The sequence below is a fragment of the Tachypleus tridentatus genome, chromosome 4 (genome assembly GCF_004210375.1).
Source record: "Tachypleus tridentatus isolate NWPU-2018 chromosome 4, ASM421037v1, whole genome shotgun sequence".
Lineage (NCBI taxonomy): Eukaryota > Metazoa > Arthropoda > Merostomata > Xiphosura > Limulidae > Tachypleus > Tachypleus tridentatus.
Window position 1 is genome coordinate 100,324,466 of NC_134828.1, and position 19,653 is coordinate 100,344,118.

The following is a 19,653-nucleotide window of genomic DNA, read 5'->3' on the forward strand; positions in this document are numbered from 1 at the left end:
CTGATAAAAAATACGCCCATTAGTATCACCGGATTACCTCAAACTTTCATATAGATTTTTAGGCTCGGATTAAACACTTTTAAAATAAAAAAGTGGTGGCCATAAAACGTTATTGTTTCTTTTCCGTTTTTCTCAGCTCACCCTCTCCCAGCGTATCTCAGTTGTAAGTTTTAAGGTCTATAAAATTAAAACTCGGTCTTCGACACCAGTGGTGGGCAAAGAACAGATAAGACAATTTGTCGCTTTGTACTAAACAACAAACAAATTTATTTCCAGTTTTTTTTTTGCAATATCTGTAGTAGATACGTTACAGGGAGGGTCCGGCATGGCCAAGTGGTTAAGGCACTCGACTCGTAATCCGAGGATTGCGGGTTCGAATTCCCGTCGCACCAAATATCCTCACTCTTTCATCCGTATAGGCGTTATAATGTGACGGTTAATCCAACTATTCATTGGTAAAAGAGTAGCCTATGAGTTGGCGGTGGGTAGTGATGACTAGCTACCTTCCCTCTAGTCTTATACTGCTAAATTAGGGATGGCTAGCACAGATAGCTGTCGTGTAGCTTTGCGCGAAATTCAAAACAAACCAAGCATTACAAGGATCGTCATTAATAAGCTTTCCATGATAACCGCTAGATGTCACGACCATAGAAAGTATCCAAAATTCTACAGACAACTGATATATTCCTTCAACGTGTGTGTGTATGTGTGTTTTCTTATAGCAAATTCACATCGGGCTATACGCTGTGTCCACCGAGAGGGAATCGAACCCTTGATTTTTGCGTTGTAAATCCGTAGACGTACCACTATACCAGCGGGGGACATTCCTTCTGCCTAATTTAACGAACAATTTTTCCTCTTTAATTGAAAAAAATAGTATGTTTGAAATTGTGACTGGTTATACGTTTTACAAACTTTTCGCCCATTTGGAATGAAACTTTAAAGCATTATTATCTGTCTTTGCCCCTAACTGACCATTGAACCAAGCAGTATTTTTAGATATTCATGTTCGGCGATCTGATTAACCTTTCATTAGTTTTTTCTTCATAACCAACGTGTATCGATCTATAAATGGCTCGTGGCCGACGGGATAGTGGTATGATTGACAGTAATAAAGGGCATGAGTCAACGCGATAAAAAATCGTTCGAACTTTTACCCAGTTTTTGTTAAAGTTACCCGCAAGGAATCTCTTTCTGTGGATAGAATTGGATAAATGAAGCCCTTGGAGGCGGCGATCTTATATTGTTTATTGAATAGCTCTATGGTTAATTGATATAAAAAAAAGTTGTGCATGGCAGTAATATCCAGACCTAAATTTCAACGCTACTGGCCCAAATTAGGGTTAAAATATGAGCATGCATATGTTATTTTATGTAGACATCGAGGACTTAAGGTAATTAACCTCATCCATAAGGAAGATACTGTATTTGAATTACGAGCATGTAATGGTTACCGAGCAACTACGTATCTTATGTAAATACAAATGCTTGATTAAAACGCAATTAATTTTACATTATTAAAATAGCTTTATAGCAGATCCGTTTTTACGAATAATGAAACTCAAAAGTAGATATTAATTGTAGATATGTAATAAATAAATGAAAACAATGTGTTGCAATTAACCACTTTATTTTGGTCTGTTTATCCTATTCAGCTGTGTTTATTCCCAGAGCATTACCACAGTGGTGAGAAGAGCACAAACAGTCCATTGTGTTGTTTTGTGCGTAACTCCAAAGACAGATATTTGTTTATATATATATATAAACCTGCTTCTATACTACAGCCGACCTATGTGTCATTTGATCTATGGTTACTCTACTGACTGCTTATAACAATCACCAATTCGTCAATTTTTCTGCTTGTTTAAACTATTTATCATGCTCCGAAGAGGAGCCTAAATAATAGAATAACATCTCTGTCTATTTATTTAGCTATGTGTCTCCTACTGATCCATAGGCAATTTGATCCGTCTGACATTTTTCTTTTCAGCTATTCTATTTAATTACCTGCACACGTCGTCAATTTGCACTTGTTTCGCGAAATGTTAATATACGGCTAATATTCTGAAATACAATATCATACAATATTTTTTTTTTAACACAAACAATGTTTAGTACGGCACAAAACTGATCTGAGTACATATACAAGGTTGGCTAAAAACCTTTAACAGTGAATATATTCCATGGCTAATAGCAATGCCACCAAGCGTAGTGTGTGTGTTTGCTTTAGTGGAGTGATATTTCTAATACGAAACAAGAGAAGATAAAAGAGAGAGAGACGAACCTATAAAGTGAATAGATTTATTCTAATATTTTCAGCCATGTTTTGTGTGCGTATGTGTTTATAAAGGATATGGAGCACTGGTGACTTGGCACTTTCTATCTACGAATCAAATGAAATTCGACTTACACGAACAGTGTTTCAAGCTTAAGTCAATCATCATGTATTGACTAATTAAGAGACACATATACAGTTCCTTAGTTCAAATTCCTGTAAAATGGATGATATAAAAACATGTACACAGCTCTCGAGTTGAGATATTTGTGTAAAAGGATTTATATATAGTCCCTGAGTTCAGAATATTTTTTACCTAGAGGAGCGAACAACGTTTCGACCTTCTTCGGTCATCGTCAGATTCACAAAGAAAGAAAGAGGTAATTGACCGGAAGCTGACCACATGTTTGAATAGGGTTGTGCAACCATAGAACCATAGTGTCGGAAACCATAGAAAACACTCAAATACTAAATAAGGAAACAAACATAAACAAACGCAAAATTAAAGAAGCCTTACTTATACAACAACTCAAGCACAAAATAAACCAATACAAAGGAACACCTTTATACCTATATTAAAAATGATATAATAAATAATAATAATAAAATATATAATATAAAATTATATATTCAAACATCTAAGCACGTCCTCTACATTCCGACACTCAGTTATACAACCCCCTTCAAACATGTGGTCAGCTTCCGGTCAGTTACCTCTTACTTTCTTTGTGAACCTGACGATAACTGAAGAAGGTCGAAACGTTGTTCGCTCCTCTACGTAAAAAATTTCTCAACCCAAACGAGCCGATTTTACATATACATTTTTCTACAAGTCCCTGAGTTCACTTTCTAGTGTAAAAGGTTTGTTTAAGCAACACATACATAAAGCCCTTAAGTCCATATCTTTGGGTAAAAGAGATGTTTCAGGGACACATAAACAGCCCCAGAGTTCGTTCACATCCTTGTGTAAAAGGGATACTTCACGAACACACACACACACAGCACTTGAATTTGTTCACACCTAGTGTGAGGGGATTGGCCATGGAGACACAGTTCATGAATTCTTATCTTATTGTAAAAAATATTTTTTCAGAGACCCCTGATCATGATCTGAGTCTATTGTGGCTTATGAACTCCATTAGTAATGAATGAATATGTGTACGAATTGTATGTATTAAGCCAAGCACGACAAAAGTTTTAAAATACAGAAAATTTAAGATATAAAAGTAAAGCAAGTTTAATAATATCGTTTCGTTTTGGTAGTCATACTCGGTGAATGACATAAAATTAATGGTTGGTAATTACGCTGGTTGATTTAAGTGGACTGATTTGTCTATAAAGCTATTATGTGGCAATTAATGCTCCTGCACAAGTCAGTTAGCTGAATATCACCCGTAAAAATGAAAGCTCAAACATCAACTGTGTCATTAAGTATAAGCTGAGGTTAATGATTATACCAATAGTAAGAAATGAAAAGAAACATTCACTAATGAGTAAAAGAATATTCACGACCTATCACATAACTTTTTTTGAAGGGGGAAGGGGAACTGATCTTTGACTTTTGACTGTACGACCCGTAACATTTGCTAACATACTGAATATTAGTTGACAGACCGTATGAATTATGTCGAAGGACGTTATCAGAATGTCTTATATTTTATTTCAGACAATTTTATGTTATTTTTTTGTTTATAACTTGATCAATTATATCAAAATGTCTTTGACCTCACTAGTACAGAAATACAATAAGAAGTTTGAGTTGAAGAGTAGAAATGGGTGTTCCAAAGTTATTTGCTATTTTTAGAAAAATACTAATAACAATTAATTTTTTTGATAATGTTTTATATTGTCCTTTATTTTTTTTTGTTTTTCTTAGAATCTGGACAGACATTATGGAACTAAAATCTGTCTACAGTCTAACCAACCCATAATTTCTGGACGTAGAGACGGAGACGTCACTCCTCACGACATGAAGCCAATTATTTGTGATCTTTCTCTCCCTGGTATCGAAGCTGCTACACAGCGGGACAAGGGAGAAAAGCTATCTATGTTTAACCCCGATTTTAGCTTTTTCTTCCTTTCCATATATCTTTCTTTTTCTTTCTTTTTTTTCACGGGTTTCAAAATCATAAACGGTGCATTTAGTTAGGAGCTGTTTTCCTTTTATGGACGTTGTCATGATAGGCTACCTAGTACTGTTTTGTCTCACCTGCTTTTGAGTTTTGCAATCAAACAAATGTATTGAAAATAACTGTTGGATAAACCTTTTAACTCCTGCTTGTTAAGATTCATCTTATCTGAGCTGTTAAAAGCAATGGAAGACAACATGACGTCACATTTCTTACTACGATCCATCTTATATGAAATGGCTACAAATGATTCAGAGTACGAGATGATGTCACATTCTTTCTGCGTCACTGTAAACCTTCACGATATAACTTTCTTTTAATACAATGCAAGTTTACTTCTGCGAACAATCTTCTTTGTATAACGTACATTATTACGTATGTCGTACTTGCGATTGATAGAATGCATATAATCAAAGACAACGTGGATGTTTCAGATTTCATTTATCCAAGGTTTCATCATTTTATCGTAAAACACTTGTATTTGAACTAAGAGCTATTTCCAAGCACTTATAACAGCATCCAACATCACATGCATCGCTGATACGATAATAAAAATTTTTATATTGTCTTAAATAAAACTGTAGATATGAAACAATGAAAAGTTACCATTTATGGTAAATTGGGTATGCATAATAAGATAGGTTTCAGGCGAGTGTTATTCCAATATAGTTTCTGCCAATCTATGTAATAACAGCTTTCAACCCACACACGAGTTATCAAAAATCGCCTCTGTAGGAAATAACGAAAACAAGCTAAAGTGTACAAGTCCTTCTTTACACATACATAAAAGTGTATAAAAGACTTTCCAGTGTACTTGGTGTTCGCTTCGTTAGAGAACTTTTTTTTCGTAACCTAACAATATAAAGTTTGGCAACTGAAAACGTCAAAAGTGAGCATCGTAAGAGAATCGCTAAGACTAAAGCGATTTTGTTTTTCTTTTTCGGAGGTATAAGTTGCTACGAAGACAGTTTGAAAGCATCACCCAGTAATAATCATAAACAGTAAGACAAGCTGAAACTTGGAACACTTGAGGAACAGGTTGTAGTTAAAAGCCAGTGTATTTGAGCTGAGGTGTACAAATGATACACATAACCATATACTAAAATCTCAATAATTACTCAGCTAGCCCCTTCCAGTAACACAGCAGTATGTTTGCTGATTTACAATACCTGTGGTGAGTGTATCAGAGATAGCCCTTTGTGTATCTTTGGGCTTAACTATAAACAAACAACCATTCATCTGAATCTTGGTAAACACCTACAATGTATGAAGCATGCGGTCACGACCAAGTACTTAAATAGATGTATATGAAACGGCATCTCCTACTTGGAGTTGTTTTCCTATATCATTTCAGTTACTGGAGATCAAAGTTGTTCGTAGCAGGACACAGAACATCTGAATGAGTAAGTGAACAATTAAAATTGCCAAACTTCTTCCCATTACAATAATATAATAATTTTTGCCTATATTATCTGGGCTGTCTATACATTATGAGACTGGATAATACCTTTATTTTTCACCTCACAGTTTTTAATTTAATCTATAATTATTTCAACCACATCTAACACCATAACGAATGTTGTGTAAGTTTTAGTCAAACCAGCCACTGGTATACTGAATGTGTTTTGTTTATTTTATTTTATATAGCAGATATATAATAAACGCTAAAGTATACACTCTCAGCTTGATTTATTCAGAGCATGCTCGCCGAACATGTCTACATTATGAGCAGTCACATATAATGAAGAGCTGACTGGAAAGTGTATGTGTGTTTTCTTATAGCAGAGCCACATCGGGCTATCTGACTGGAAACGGCCAGCATTCCACTTGTCATCATTACTAAAGAATGACTTAGGGTTATGAGTACATTGAACTGCATCTTGAATTGAAGAGGTTCAAGATTTTGACGTCATGGCGATCTAACATGTGGAAAACTCATTACTTCTGTTAGACCTTCACACAAACAGAGGCCAAGACGGAATTATGAGCATTTTAAGTAACGTACCTAATCAGAATATCGATTGGATAAACTGGGAAATGTAAACTACACAATGACTGTTGTTAGGTTTAAGCGCAAAGCTGCACAAAGTGTTGTTTGTATCGCATCTACGGAGGGACAAGAGCCACGAATTTTGGCATTATAAGCCCTCAAGCGCACTGCCAAGCCAGCGGGGGGGGCGCAAAAGAAGACGGAATATGATAAAATATTTTGACATATTTCTTTGTCTTTCTATTTTCTATTCGTTAATCATCATATGCGATGATAAACATGTAAACACGTATTTCTATATTTAGTTGCCTGACTCTATTTTTAGTTTGTATTTTTGCTGGTAAAAAGTAATTATTTTAAATGTTTATGGGTGTGTCTATTTATTTACATTTGACTATCAAACAGAAGTAAAAATATCCATGTAGTATTAAAATAATTGCTATTCTATATTATGTTAATATATTTATAAATTATATTAAAGTACTTTCTGCTTAGTGATAGGAGTGATGGACATTTTTTTTAAATAAATAATTATAAAAGGATGTTTTACCCCTACAGTTAAAAATAGTAAAATCACCAAATCGTCCAATCCAGTATTAGATAGACTCTGACATCATGTCGATGTCGCACGAGACATCACTATTCGGTGGGACAAGAGTACGCGGGACGTGTTACTATCTGTTCTCTCTTTAGAGTATCAATTTAAAATTAAAGACGGCTATGCGTAGATAACTTTCTTCCTAACTTTGCGCAAAAATTCTGATACACAATTCATGAAAAGACATTGAAATAAAATTTGATTGCTGTTTGTTGTAGTTAATTCTTTTAAATATATCTCTTCAATAAAGCACAACTTAGAACAACTATTACGTACCTTTGTAATCCTGATTTGTCCTCAAGTAAGGATTCCAACACCTAGAAGCACAAGTTTTCCTCGACTCATTATTTTAAACTAGCTAATCTCTATGTACACTTAAAGTTTATATTTAATCCATAGATGCAGGATAAAGACGACGTTTCATACACATTTTACGATAAATCATAATGCACCTGCACCAGCTAAGTCTCCATCTGTCACAACGAAGAGAGAAACACACCTAAATTCAACATTGCAGGTCAATGACCCACCCATGTTCGACCTCCTTCACCCAGCTGTCTGAGGGACTAGCTTGCGGCTCGTGCTCAGTTCCGGATCATAGTGTGGATATACTCAGGCGTATTGAGATACGGCTCGAAGAGGTAAGATACTAAGCTCTAAAGCATGCAAAGAACATACAGCAAATGATCACGTCCATTTTTAGTGATATGTGATAGAGATGGAAGAAATTAGATAAATATGAAATAGATCACGACATATACAGAAAGAAACAAATAAAACAGAGAAACAACTAGGTCGCTTTGGTCAGGCTTCTTAGTAAAACCGTGGGCTCTAGGCAGAGAAAGGTGGTAAGGGTTGCTCTGGGCTAACGTAATCAAGTGTGAGGATAAAATTGACAGTGGCTTGGTAGGGTGGGAATTATTTATTGCAAGAGGAGGAAACTAAAAGGTAATATAGGAAAAATGGTTCTGTGTGTACCGAATTTCTAACATAGGCGTGGAGCGAGACATGATTTATACTGCGCATGACTGCCTTTTTCTAGATGTCTAAATATTGTGAGTTTCGCAGCTCCTCTTATAACACACAACCGAGCCTGAAGCAGTTAACATACAACTATTTTGCTCAGATTGCCATAATGAGCACGGAAGACAGTATTCACATTAATAAAACTCTAAGCACATGGTGCATATCCCAGTAATTTAACATACAATGAGATTGTTGTAAGAAACAAGGATACGATATAAAATGGATAATTAGTGAGCGAGTAAGTTCAGTGTTAGAAAAGTTATTAGAAGTTAGAAGTGAAATTTACCGCGACTATTATGCTAGTTAGTGTATTTGACTGTCGAAGAGATACATAAATTAGGCATAACGTATTATTAGCCTCAGCATTTCTGTAGAAATGTTGTATTTGAAGTTCGACCTACATTAATTTTGGTGCTTATGTTGAAAAGTTTATTTACGAAAGTACATTTACAAATAAACGTGGCTGTGGAAAACACTTATGGAAGAAATAACGTAATTAGTTATGTTTACGAAGATGTAATTTTTTTTTATCAGATAATTAAAAGAGAATCCAGCGAACACGTTCTGACACTATCTAGAGATTTATTTAAGATACGATTAAGCACTATTAAACAATCACATATTTATAGTCACAAACGTTTCTTTAAGTCAATACAATTGACTTCGGGTAATCTCAGGAGAGGAAAGCCAGGAGGTTTATTTTCATTTAACCCTGTTCCCCACTGAGTTTTCTGATTTATAGCCCCTATACCTATCTAGTTTTCCAAGTCAATATTATTCATCGACGCTAAGACTAGCAGTCAAATTTTATTAACGTCCATGTTCGTGAGAAACAGCTGTTCATATTTGGATATAAACCAAGTTAACACACCCTCGTTGACAGACCGTTGTCATATGAGAATTTAGATATGTAACAACCCAATACATATAAATTACTCTCTCTTAACATTACCTTTCGTTTTTTATGCAGTATGAAAACCAGACACTTGAATGAATGATATAATTTGTGCCATTTTTCTATACACGTAAGACGTTCTAAGTCTTTGGTATTCCTTATGCAAGGTTTAGCGCAGTTCCTGTAAGCCACATATAATTTTCTTGGGATGAAGTGTATTTATTTAAATTCAGCAACGAACATACGAGTAATATTCAAATTTATTTACTGAAGAAGCAAAAACTGGAACCCAGCGGAAGTAAAACCTGCCGCTCTGATGATCATATGGTTAACTTAAATTTAGGAAGTTAACGCAACTTGATTCCTGTAATTATCTGTTTCCACTTGTTTGTTTCGAATTTCGCGCAAAGCTACACGAGGGCTATCTGCGCTAGCCGTCCCTAATTTGGCAGAGGGAAGGTAGCTAGTTATCACCACCCGCCGCCAACTCTTTGGCTACTCTTCTACCAACGAATAGTGGGATTGGGGGATTCGAACCCGCGACCCTCGAATTGCGAGTCGAGTGCTTTAACCACCTGACCATACCGGGCCACATTTGTTCGTCTTGGAGCCGTTAAGTTTGTTTTAACATCATTCACAGGAACAAATATAACACACACACATACATGTATGTGCTAACAAATGCCTATTGGAACTATTCAATAGCAATTTTCCTGAAAAAGTAGGCCTCCCAGTGGTACAGGGCTATGTTAGAAACATAGTTTCACATCGTTAGAAACTGGATTTCGATACCCATGGTGGGCAGAGCACAAGTTGCCGATTGTGTAGCTTTTTGCTTAATTACAAACAACTTAAAAATGGCGATTAATAGATATAATATTTGTAGTTAACCTTGAATCAAAACCTATATGCAATATGATTATCTAGTGAGCCGTTCCAACTGTCTTTTGTTATTCCAAATATTATTTCAATAAGGAAAATCGCATCATGTTTGTTTTTAAACAAAGTAGACTGAACACAATGCATTGTTGTCAAAAAAAAATTGGTTTTTCAACGCAATTGTTCCCCCACTAGCACAGCGGTATGTCTGCGAACTTACTATGCTAGAAACCGGGTTTCGATACCCGTAATGGGCAGGGCACAGATAGTTTTTGTGTAGCTTTGTTTTTAACTAGAAAAAAATTAAAATTTCCTCACAAATATATATGAACAATATAAAACTTTTACAGATATACAGTACTGTGTAAAAGTGTTGGGATCATATAATATTTTGTTATTCTTTCCATTTCATAAGGTCAATTCTTTCATGCCATTACAGAATGTAAATTTCAACACTATGGTATTGCTTCAGTGATCGCTGTTGACAACTGAATGAGCCACGGTGAGAGTACTGATCATTCTTTAGATTTCCAATATACTGGCAGCGAGGACATGTCATGAGGATTCCGCTTGAATAAACACACTGTTCAAATTCAGGGTCTGAAATAACTGTCATGGTACTCTACGTAGTGTCTTAACTATATAGAAAGAACGTAGGATGGAGCTAACATAGAGTACCGGTATATTCTAGAAGAAATCAATTTAATAGCACTTCACAAATAAACCTTTGATAAAAACAGTATTTAACACTATATATTAAGTTTGGTTGTCATGACACGGACTAAAAAAAACCATAGAGAATTGTCAGTGGAACAGAGAGTTTGTATAAAAGTTTTATATGATGCTCGTTGGAGTCTTGCTCCACAAATTGTTACAAACTTGAAATGTTCCTCAAACACTGTCAAAAACACCCTAGATCGTGAGACCGAGATGAGTAATTTGAAAATAGTAAAGAAAGAGACAGAACACCTAAACTGAATGACACTGATGTTAAGTATTCGTTTATGCAGCCTTCGTGACAGAAGGAAGACTACCACTGATCTCAAACATGAGATAAACGATCATGTACCAGATGACAGAAAAGCGTCCACATCTACAAGATGACTAAATAACAGTGGAATATTTGGTTATGTAATAGTTAAAAAACCTTTACTTTGATCTGCAAATAATGCTAGAAATTTGCTGAAAAGTACAAAAACTGAATTGTTGGTGCTCAAAAAAGGATGTTATGGACGATGAATCCAAGTTTCAAATATCTGATTCAAAGTGTAAATCATACGTCCGGCAGAAGAAAGGTGAAAGATGCTTACCTCAATACATAACACTTACAATGAAGAAGGAGAGGCAATGTGATGTTTTTTCTGCTGAGGCGACAGATAATATTTGCAAAATAGATGGAATAATGGACTAGCTCAAGTACCATCAGATACTGATCCGTCATGGTATACCTAGTGGTTTGTGTATTATTGGTAAATTATTCTACTACCAAGAAGATACTTCAAACATTCATTCAACCTATGCAGAAATTACTAAGCTAAGAAAGAAACTGCTGGTGTAATTCAAATGATGCAATGGCTTCTACAGAGTACCAGTCTCAACCCAATTGAGCAGATCTGAAATTTGATAGCCAAAAAACCTGACAAATCAAAAGTTACTTCCAAAGACCCTTTATTGGAGTGTATTAGAGACGTTTAGGGTAAAATCTTAAATGGCGCTTTGATTAAATATGTTGCAACAATGTCTGAAATACTGTCTGAAGTTATTAAAGCAAAACAAGGGCACAAAATATTAACTGTTTGGTACACTCAAGCACTTCTACTGAGTTCCTGTTGCACTAAATATGAAGGTGTGTCTGTGTTTTCTATAGCAAAGGCACATTGGGCTATCTGCTGAGTCCATCTAGGGGAATCAAACCCTTGATTTTAGCGTTGCAAGTCCAAAGACTTAACGCTGTACCAGCGAAGGACAATGGAAATCAATAACATTTTCATGTTTCACTTGTGATTTACATTCTAATGTTATTTAAAAGTAGCCTAAAATCTAATGTTTAACTTTGCCCTAACACTTTTGCACAGTACTGTATCTACGTAATATTTAAATAAACAGTGTAACAATTTCACAGAAAAATATACGTAATATGCGCATAAACAGTGTAAAGCTTTCATAATTAAATCTACATAATATATGTAGAAACAAAGTAATGCTTTCACAAGTTAAATATACGTAATGTGTGAATAAACAGCATAAAACTTGCGCAGATAAAATTACGTAATGTAAGAAAAAATATTAAAAGATTTTACTGATAAATCTAAGTAGAATTTGTCCGAGAACACTGTTACTCTGCTGTTACATATATAAAAACACTACTACTATTTAAGTAATGTATTGCTTAATCAGGAGCGCAGACTTTTTACACCCGATGGAGGGGAATGATTTTTGCAACAACTTATGTGAACTGTTAAACTTGCAAATTGGTAATCTCTGATTATGTAAATCTCAAAGCTGTAAACATGCAGTCACAGAGTAATCTTGTTGCCACGATACTTGCATGTATACTTAGGCCTACTGACTGATACTTAACGAATTATCGAAAAGCTTAGAAGCACACCTATATTAAAGATGTACATTTTGGCTACTGAAAAAGCCTACATCTAGGCCTAATTATGTAATTTAATTGGTAAGAACATGAGAATCACAAGAACAAACACACAATTTGTAGGCCTGTGATGCAATAAAACAATTCAACAGACCATACTGTAGGGATGATGATTATATGCACCATACCCCTCACCTAAAACGAAGGGGGGATGTATACCCACCATCCCCCTCAGGATCTACGCCCCTGTGCTTAATAATATGTACGATATGACTGATGGATTTCGGAATGAAATAGCATACATATCGACGGCATAACTGACGTGTTTCAATAACTTTCTGAATGACATGTTTCTGTCACTGTGAATAAAACAGCACAAGATACGATCATGGTGATATGTTTTCGACAGACATATCACGAAGACCATTGTTTTAATTAATGTGGTTCTGAACGAAATATCATGATATTAAATTACGTTATTTATTTATCATTTACGTGCATCTAATGTAAGAGTGATTTGAACTTCTTGTGTGTACTGTGTTATTTCTTACTTAAAACCGAAGCACCTTTTATGTCTCTTTACAGCAGTATATTGTATCTTTCGTGTATTTTGTTTATAAACTCCGCAAGGGCGCATCAAAATTAATCCTATGTGCGATAGTAGAATCTTTACCTATAACATGTTTCATCACCTATCTCGCATATGATGTCACGAGATTTCCTCTGAATACCTATTATAGCTCAGACCTAATCTGAATGTTTGTGTGCTAATCCATCGGTTATCACGGAGACTCACGTTCAAATTGAGGTATTAGAAGTATTTATACCTTTCTGTATTGTGGCAAGTTTTATTTGTAGTTTTGTCTTCGTCGCTTTTAGGTATCAGAACTTTCACTAGTAGTCTTTTGAAAATCCTCACTGTTCTGTTAATGGGATTCGAGCGACGGCAAGGCGACAGTTTTACGTGTTCCAGTTTAAATCCTGTGTTAACAAGTATTTAATCGCATGCGAATTGACGAGAAAACATGCTAGTGCGAAAAATGCCACATCAGACTGTTTAAAGTAACAAAATACAGATTACATAACATGGTAAAATATGACGTAGAGCAAATAACATACATCCTGTTCCTGTTTCTACTGGGCTAACAAAAGTACAATAAACCGTATTTCCTACACAAATTACCCAATAGCATGACATGAGAAAGAGGTTATAAAAACAAGAATAATGACTTATTGATTTTTTAAATAGATCCGTAACGCAATGACCATTACACTAAGCTATGATGGAAACGTTCATAGAACACGCTGAAACGCGTTTTCGTAGTCTAAATGTAAACCTTTATTTTCTAGTAATTAAAACGGTTAACTAACTTATTTATCTATCTTTACACGGCAATAGATTTTCTTTAAATGGGCGAAAATGCAAGAATGGAAGTTTGTAGATGTTCGATTACGATAACCAATGATGTGCGTGAAAACATTTCTGTGGCGGAAGGTGGAGTAAGACGGCCACCTGGTGTCTGAATGCATTTTTATCATTTACGTTGAATGTAATGAAAAATCAAGAGGTTTTTAAATGTTACCTTGCTTATTATATGTGCATTTCTAACTACATCAAAGATTGGATACAGACCCTTTTTAAAATAAACCCACTCCTTTGATAGAGACCATTTTTCCTATGATGTTGGGTAAAATAGACCCCAAAGATGTGGTAAAACTACCCCAACTAATCCGTAAAAAATGCCGTTTTCAAATATTCTAAATGTTCTTGAAATAAATCAGGAAGGCGTGTACCATGTGTATCTTGCGTTTTTTTTTTTTTAAATTTCGCGCAAAGCTACACGACGGCTATCTGTGCTAGCCGTCCCTAATTTAGCAGTGTAAGACTAAAGGGATGGCAGATAGTCATCACCACCCATCGCCAACTCTTGGGCTACTCTTTTACCAACAAATAATGGGATTGACCGTCACATTATAACGCCCCCACGGCTGAAAGGGCGATCATGTTTGGTGCGACGGGGATGCGAACCCGCGACCCTCAGATTACGAGTAGCACGCCTTAACCCACCTGGCCATGCCGGGCCGTTCTTGCGTATTATCTAGGATGATAAGGCAAAAGCATGCGTGGCCATCTTACCTTCAGCCATACACCGTAAAGTAATCACACGTAATAAAAATCAACGAATTTGAAATGTGTTTCTTTTACGGCATATTCGACTATCTATAATTCCTCATTGTTTAAAATCCACAAATTGAATGTTCTTGAGATATCTGCTTTGTAACCCTCAGGACTTCAAAGATCTCATCCTAGATCAATGTTTCTTCAAAACAAAACGGTTTGGTTATTCCCATTCGCGCCCGCCCAAGCCAGAGTGTTTATTCAAGGGATCCTATGGACACGTTATATGTAAAAATTCATTCCAAATTGCAGCATGTCAATATCAGTGACGTTTACAGAATTTTACTGGGGGTGGGGAGAATGAAGTAAAGAGCTAGTTTTGGAACAAAAACGGATGTATAGAGGGGATCCAATATTACCTGGTTTGTTTGTTTGTTTTGAATTTTGCGCAAAGCTACTCGAGGGCTATCTGCGCTAGCCGTCCCTAATTTAGCAGTGTAAGACTAGAGGGAAGGCAGCTAGTCATCATCACTCACCGCTAAGGCTACTCTTTTACCAAAGAATAGTTGAATTGACCGTCACATTATAACGCCCCCACGGCTGAAAGGGCGAGCATGTTTGGTGTGATGGGGATTCGAACCCGCGACCCTCAGATTTTAGTCGCGTGCCTTAAACTCCTGGCCACGCCGGGCCGATCCAGTATAATCAAACAGAACACAAAATATAAAGCTACTAATGCTATTATTTCGAATATTAAAGTATCGTAAAAGTCTTTTTTTTTAAGTTAAAATATTATGCAGCATTTGATTTCACATACCTCAAAGCAGCTTTTCTGCATTCTTCAAACAGATTATAAATATAGAGGCTATAGCCTACAATTCGGTTACAACGCTAGAAACTGGAGGTCGTAGTAGGCAGAGCACAGATAGCCCTTTGTGTAGCTTTGTACTTAACTACAAAACCAGTTTCTTCACAAACATCTAATAACACTGTAAAACGTTCACCAATGTACAATATTGTGTAAAAGTGTTAGGATAAGAGAATATTTTGTCATTCTTTCCATATTATGGTGCTAATCCTTCCACGCCATTACAGAAAGTAAATTTCAACACTATGATAATGCTTCACTGATCCCCGTTGACAACTGAATGAGCCAGAGTGAGAATAATATGGTATACTTGTACCAAGAACACATCATAAGGGTCCTGCTTGAATGAACATACTGATAAAATTTAAGGTCTGAAATAACTGTCATGGTACCTCATCAACTCTTAAGTTTACTATCAACTTATGTAAAATATAATTATTTTCAGTGACTAACAGGTCAAAATGTTCTGCTAAACTTCGATAAACCTTTTTCTTAATTGAAAAAAACAACAAAAAGTTTCTGCTCTAGCTTTGCATGAATAGGTGTAGAGCTCACACTAAGTTATCATTCAAACCAAAGCAGCGTGGTTGGTACAGTCCGATAGTTAAAACACGTGTTCCGCACTTTGAGGCTCCGGTTTTATAAGAATGGTGACCCACTCCCGCTATTCGGTCGCGTAAGAGTTGGCGGCGAATGATGCTTTCTCTTTAGTATATCACTTCACAATTAGAGGCATCAACGTGCAGATAGTTCTTATGTAACTTTGCTCGAATGTTTTAAACAATCAAACACGGTCATCCATTACTACAACATGTGTTAGCTTGTATCAGACTTGTGCTATTTTAGTAGCACAAAAATGGAGTGCAAGCGAAGCACATGATAAGGAGAACATATGCCATTTGTTCCTAAAACTATAAAAAAATTTATGGATAGAAAATTGCCATGACTTTTTAAATAAAGTTTATTCTAGCGTTGTTTCAATAGCGTAAATTCAATCAATACTTATAAATAAAGATAGTCTATATTAAAGATATAACAAATGTTTACCTCCTTTCATCGAAGGCTGTTAAAACGTAAAATAAAAATTAATGTGACCAAGTTTTATTGTAAAAAAACAAACGAACACAAACAATTGAACAACAAACATCTATGTCAGTTACATACTGCAAGATTGTGCAAAACATATATCTGGATAACGTCTTCAAAGTTATTCTGTAAAACCACGGACATGCCCTAGCATGACCTACTGGTTATGACACTCGTTTCAAATTTTGCAGACCACGGGTACCAATGAAAAAAGTGATTGACTGTCACATAATAACATTCCCAGAGCTGAAACTGCGAGCATGTTTGGTAATCCAAAAGTTGGCGGTGCTTGGTGCTGACTAGCTGAGCTGTCTTCCTTCTAATCTATCACTTGTAAATTAAGGATCGGTAGCACAGATAGCCCTCGAGTAGCTTTGGGTGAAATTCAACAAAAAAATCAAATCAGTACATACAAAAAATTACGGTTTGTGAGTTTCGAAGAAATACCCAATGTGACCACCTGGATGGATGAATGGTCACACTTTAGCAATGTGAAAACGGCTAATTCACCAGTGTTGACAATCGCCAAAAATGAGCTTTTATATCGCAAAAAAAATATAAAACGAAGACAACAATATGGACATGTACTTTGATACAACAATATGAACATGTACTTTGATACAACAATATGGACATAGACTTTGATACAACAATACAAGTATACACTTTGATACAATAATACGAACATTTACTTTGATACAACAATACGGACATACACTTTGATACAACAATGTAGACATATACTTTGATACAACAATATGGACATACACTTTGTTACAAATTTATGGACATACACTTTGATACAACAATGTAGACATGCACATTGATACAACAATATGGACATAGACTTTGTTACAAATTTATGGACATACACTTTAATACAACAATACGAGCATACACTTTGATACAATAATATGAACATATACTTTGATACAACAATGTATGGGCATACACTTTGATACAACAATATGGATATACACTTTGATACAATAATACGAACATACACTGATACAATAATATGGATATACACTTTGATACAACAATATTGGCATAGACTTTGTTATAACAATACGAGCATACACTTTGATACAATAATACGAACATACACTTTTACAACAATACGGACATACACTTTGACAAAACAACATATACGTGTACTTTGATACAACAATATGGACATAGACTTTGTTACAACAATACAAGCATACACTTTGATACAATAATACGAATATACACTGATACAACAATACGGATATACACTTTGATACAACACGGACATATACTTTCATACAACAATAAGAAAATATACTTTGATACTACAATATGAACATGCACTTTTATATTTAAGGCGTTACACATTTTACTATTTTAAAATTTACATTATTTTGTAAAGTTAAGTTCCTCAAAACAGAAATTCGTGACTTTACAATCATGATGTATAAACTAATGTCTTACTGTGATGATTTTTGTATGTTAAACTAATGGTAAACATTCATCGAAATATCAGAAATCTACATGCTTTAATACAGAAATCTGTATCAACAGTTGTTAACTGGAAACTATTGACTTCTTTATAGTGTTGTAGAACGGTTATATATTTACAGATAAGTAAGATAATGCATCAATGATGAACACGAACTGCAAATAATTAATTAGCAAGAAAGGAAATAAACCTACGGAGAGTTTTGTTGAATTTGTTTTATTACATACTATTAACAAAAAGATGTTTCTAATTAAGCAAAAAGATACACAATGGGCTATCTATGCTCTGCCCACCACGGGTATCGAAACTCGATTTTTAGCGTTGTGAGTCATAATGCAGTGCCACTAGGGGTCATTCAGAGATTAAAACCTGCATAAGTATATTAATTTTTACGTTTTGGATGAAGTGTAAAGGGTGAAAAGTGACAGCCTTTAAAGGACGTTCGTTGCAACGAATATTTTTTAGGGCAAGCTAGAAGTTTTACGGGACGGAAAGAAGTATGTCAAAACCCCAAGGTATTTATTCCCTTCAGTAGGGAGATTTTGACATATCATTCACTGTGAAGGAAGAGCTAGGAACAGGTAAAAATTCTAAAAAATATTTCGTGTAGGCTAATTTCATGTTTCTGACAAATGTTCTAGTCTTTTGCTTGCTGCATTTTACAGAAAATTAGTCATTTAATAGTAATGCTTTACAATAGCTGTTATTAATTGGAAGGTAAAATAACACTAAAATCATTTGGCAATAACTTCAAACGTCTATATTTATTGGCTGGTTAATTTTGTTTGTTTTTAAACTTAGAGCAAAGCTACACGAGGGCTATCTACACCAGTCGTCCCTAACTTAGCAGTGTAAGACTAGAGGGAAGGCCACTAGTAATCATCACCCACGGCCGATTGTTAGGCTACGCTTTCACCAACGAATAGTGGGATTGACCTTCACTTTATAACACTCCCACGGCTGAAGGGGCGAACATGTTTGGTGTGGCGGGGATTCGACCCTCAACTTACGAGTTGAATGCCTTAACCACCTGGCCGTGTCGGGCCTATATTTATTGAATATTAAATTATACCAGATAACGAAAAAGCATGAGAAGTGCAAAATTCTTTGAAACTTTCTCATAATTAATTAAACCATGAACTGCTGTGATGAACTGTTTATTCGCTGAATTGCGCCCAAAGCTACTCGATGGCTATCTACGCTAGAAGTAACAGATTAGAAAGAAGACAGTTAACCAATTCTTGGATCCCTCTTTAGCAACGAAAAGTGGAATTGATAATCCTGTTACTACTATGTTATTACTATGTTATTATTATGTTATTATTACTATGTTATTACGATGTTATTATTACTATGTTATTACTATGTTATTATTACTATGTTATTATTACTATGTTATTATTATTATGTTATTACTATATGTTATTACTATGTTATTATTACTATGTTATTATTACTATTTTGTTATTACTATGTTATTATTACTATGTTATTACTATGTTATTATTATGTTGTTATTACTATGTTATTATTACTATGTTGTTATTACTATGTTATTACTATGTTGTTATTACTATGTTATTATTACTATGTTAGTCAAACGATACAGATATGCAAGCGGTATTCTATTTGTTTATTACAGTTCAGGTTGGAAATATGTATCATAATCCTATAATAATCTCAGGTCATCTTCAAATACTATTGAATAA

The 19,653-nt window shown here is 35.1% G+C and overlaps 2 protein-coding genes across 5 annotated transcripts in view; one reads left to right on the forward strand and one right to left on the reverse strand.

Annotated features, from left to right (window-relative positions):
* LOC143249767 (uncharacterized) overlaps positions 1–4,554 on the forward strand; it is a 36,469-nt gene extending 31,915 nt beyond the window's left edge. For all 4 annotated transcript variants that reach the window (XR_013027933.1, XR_013027931.1, XR_013027932.1 and 1 more), the window contains exon 2: positions 4,152–4,554. Coding sequence is in view for 1 of the 4 variants with exons in the window: in XM_076500156.1 (XP_076356271.1) it covers positions 4,152–4,424 (273 nt within the window). In the remaining 3 variants the exon portion in view is untranslated. The remainder of the gene's footprint in view (positions 1–4,151) is intronic.
* LOC143249766 (semaphorin-5A-like) overlaps positions 1–19,653 on the reverse strand; it is a 170,601-nt gene that overhangs the window by 141,895 nt on the left and 9,053 nt on the right.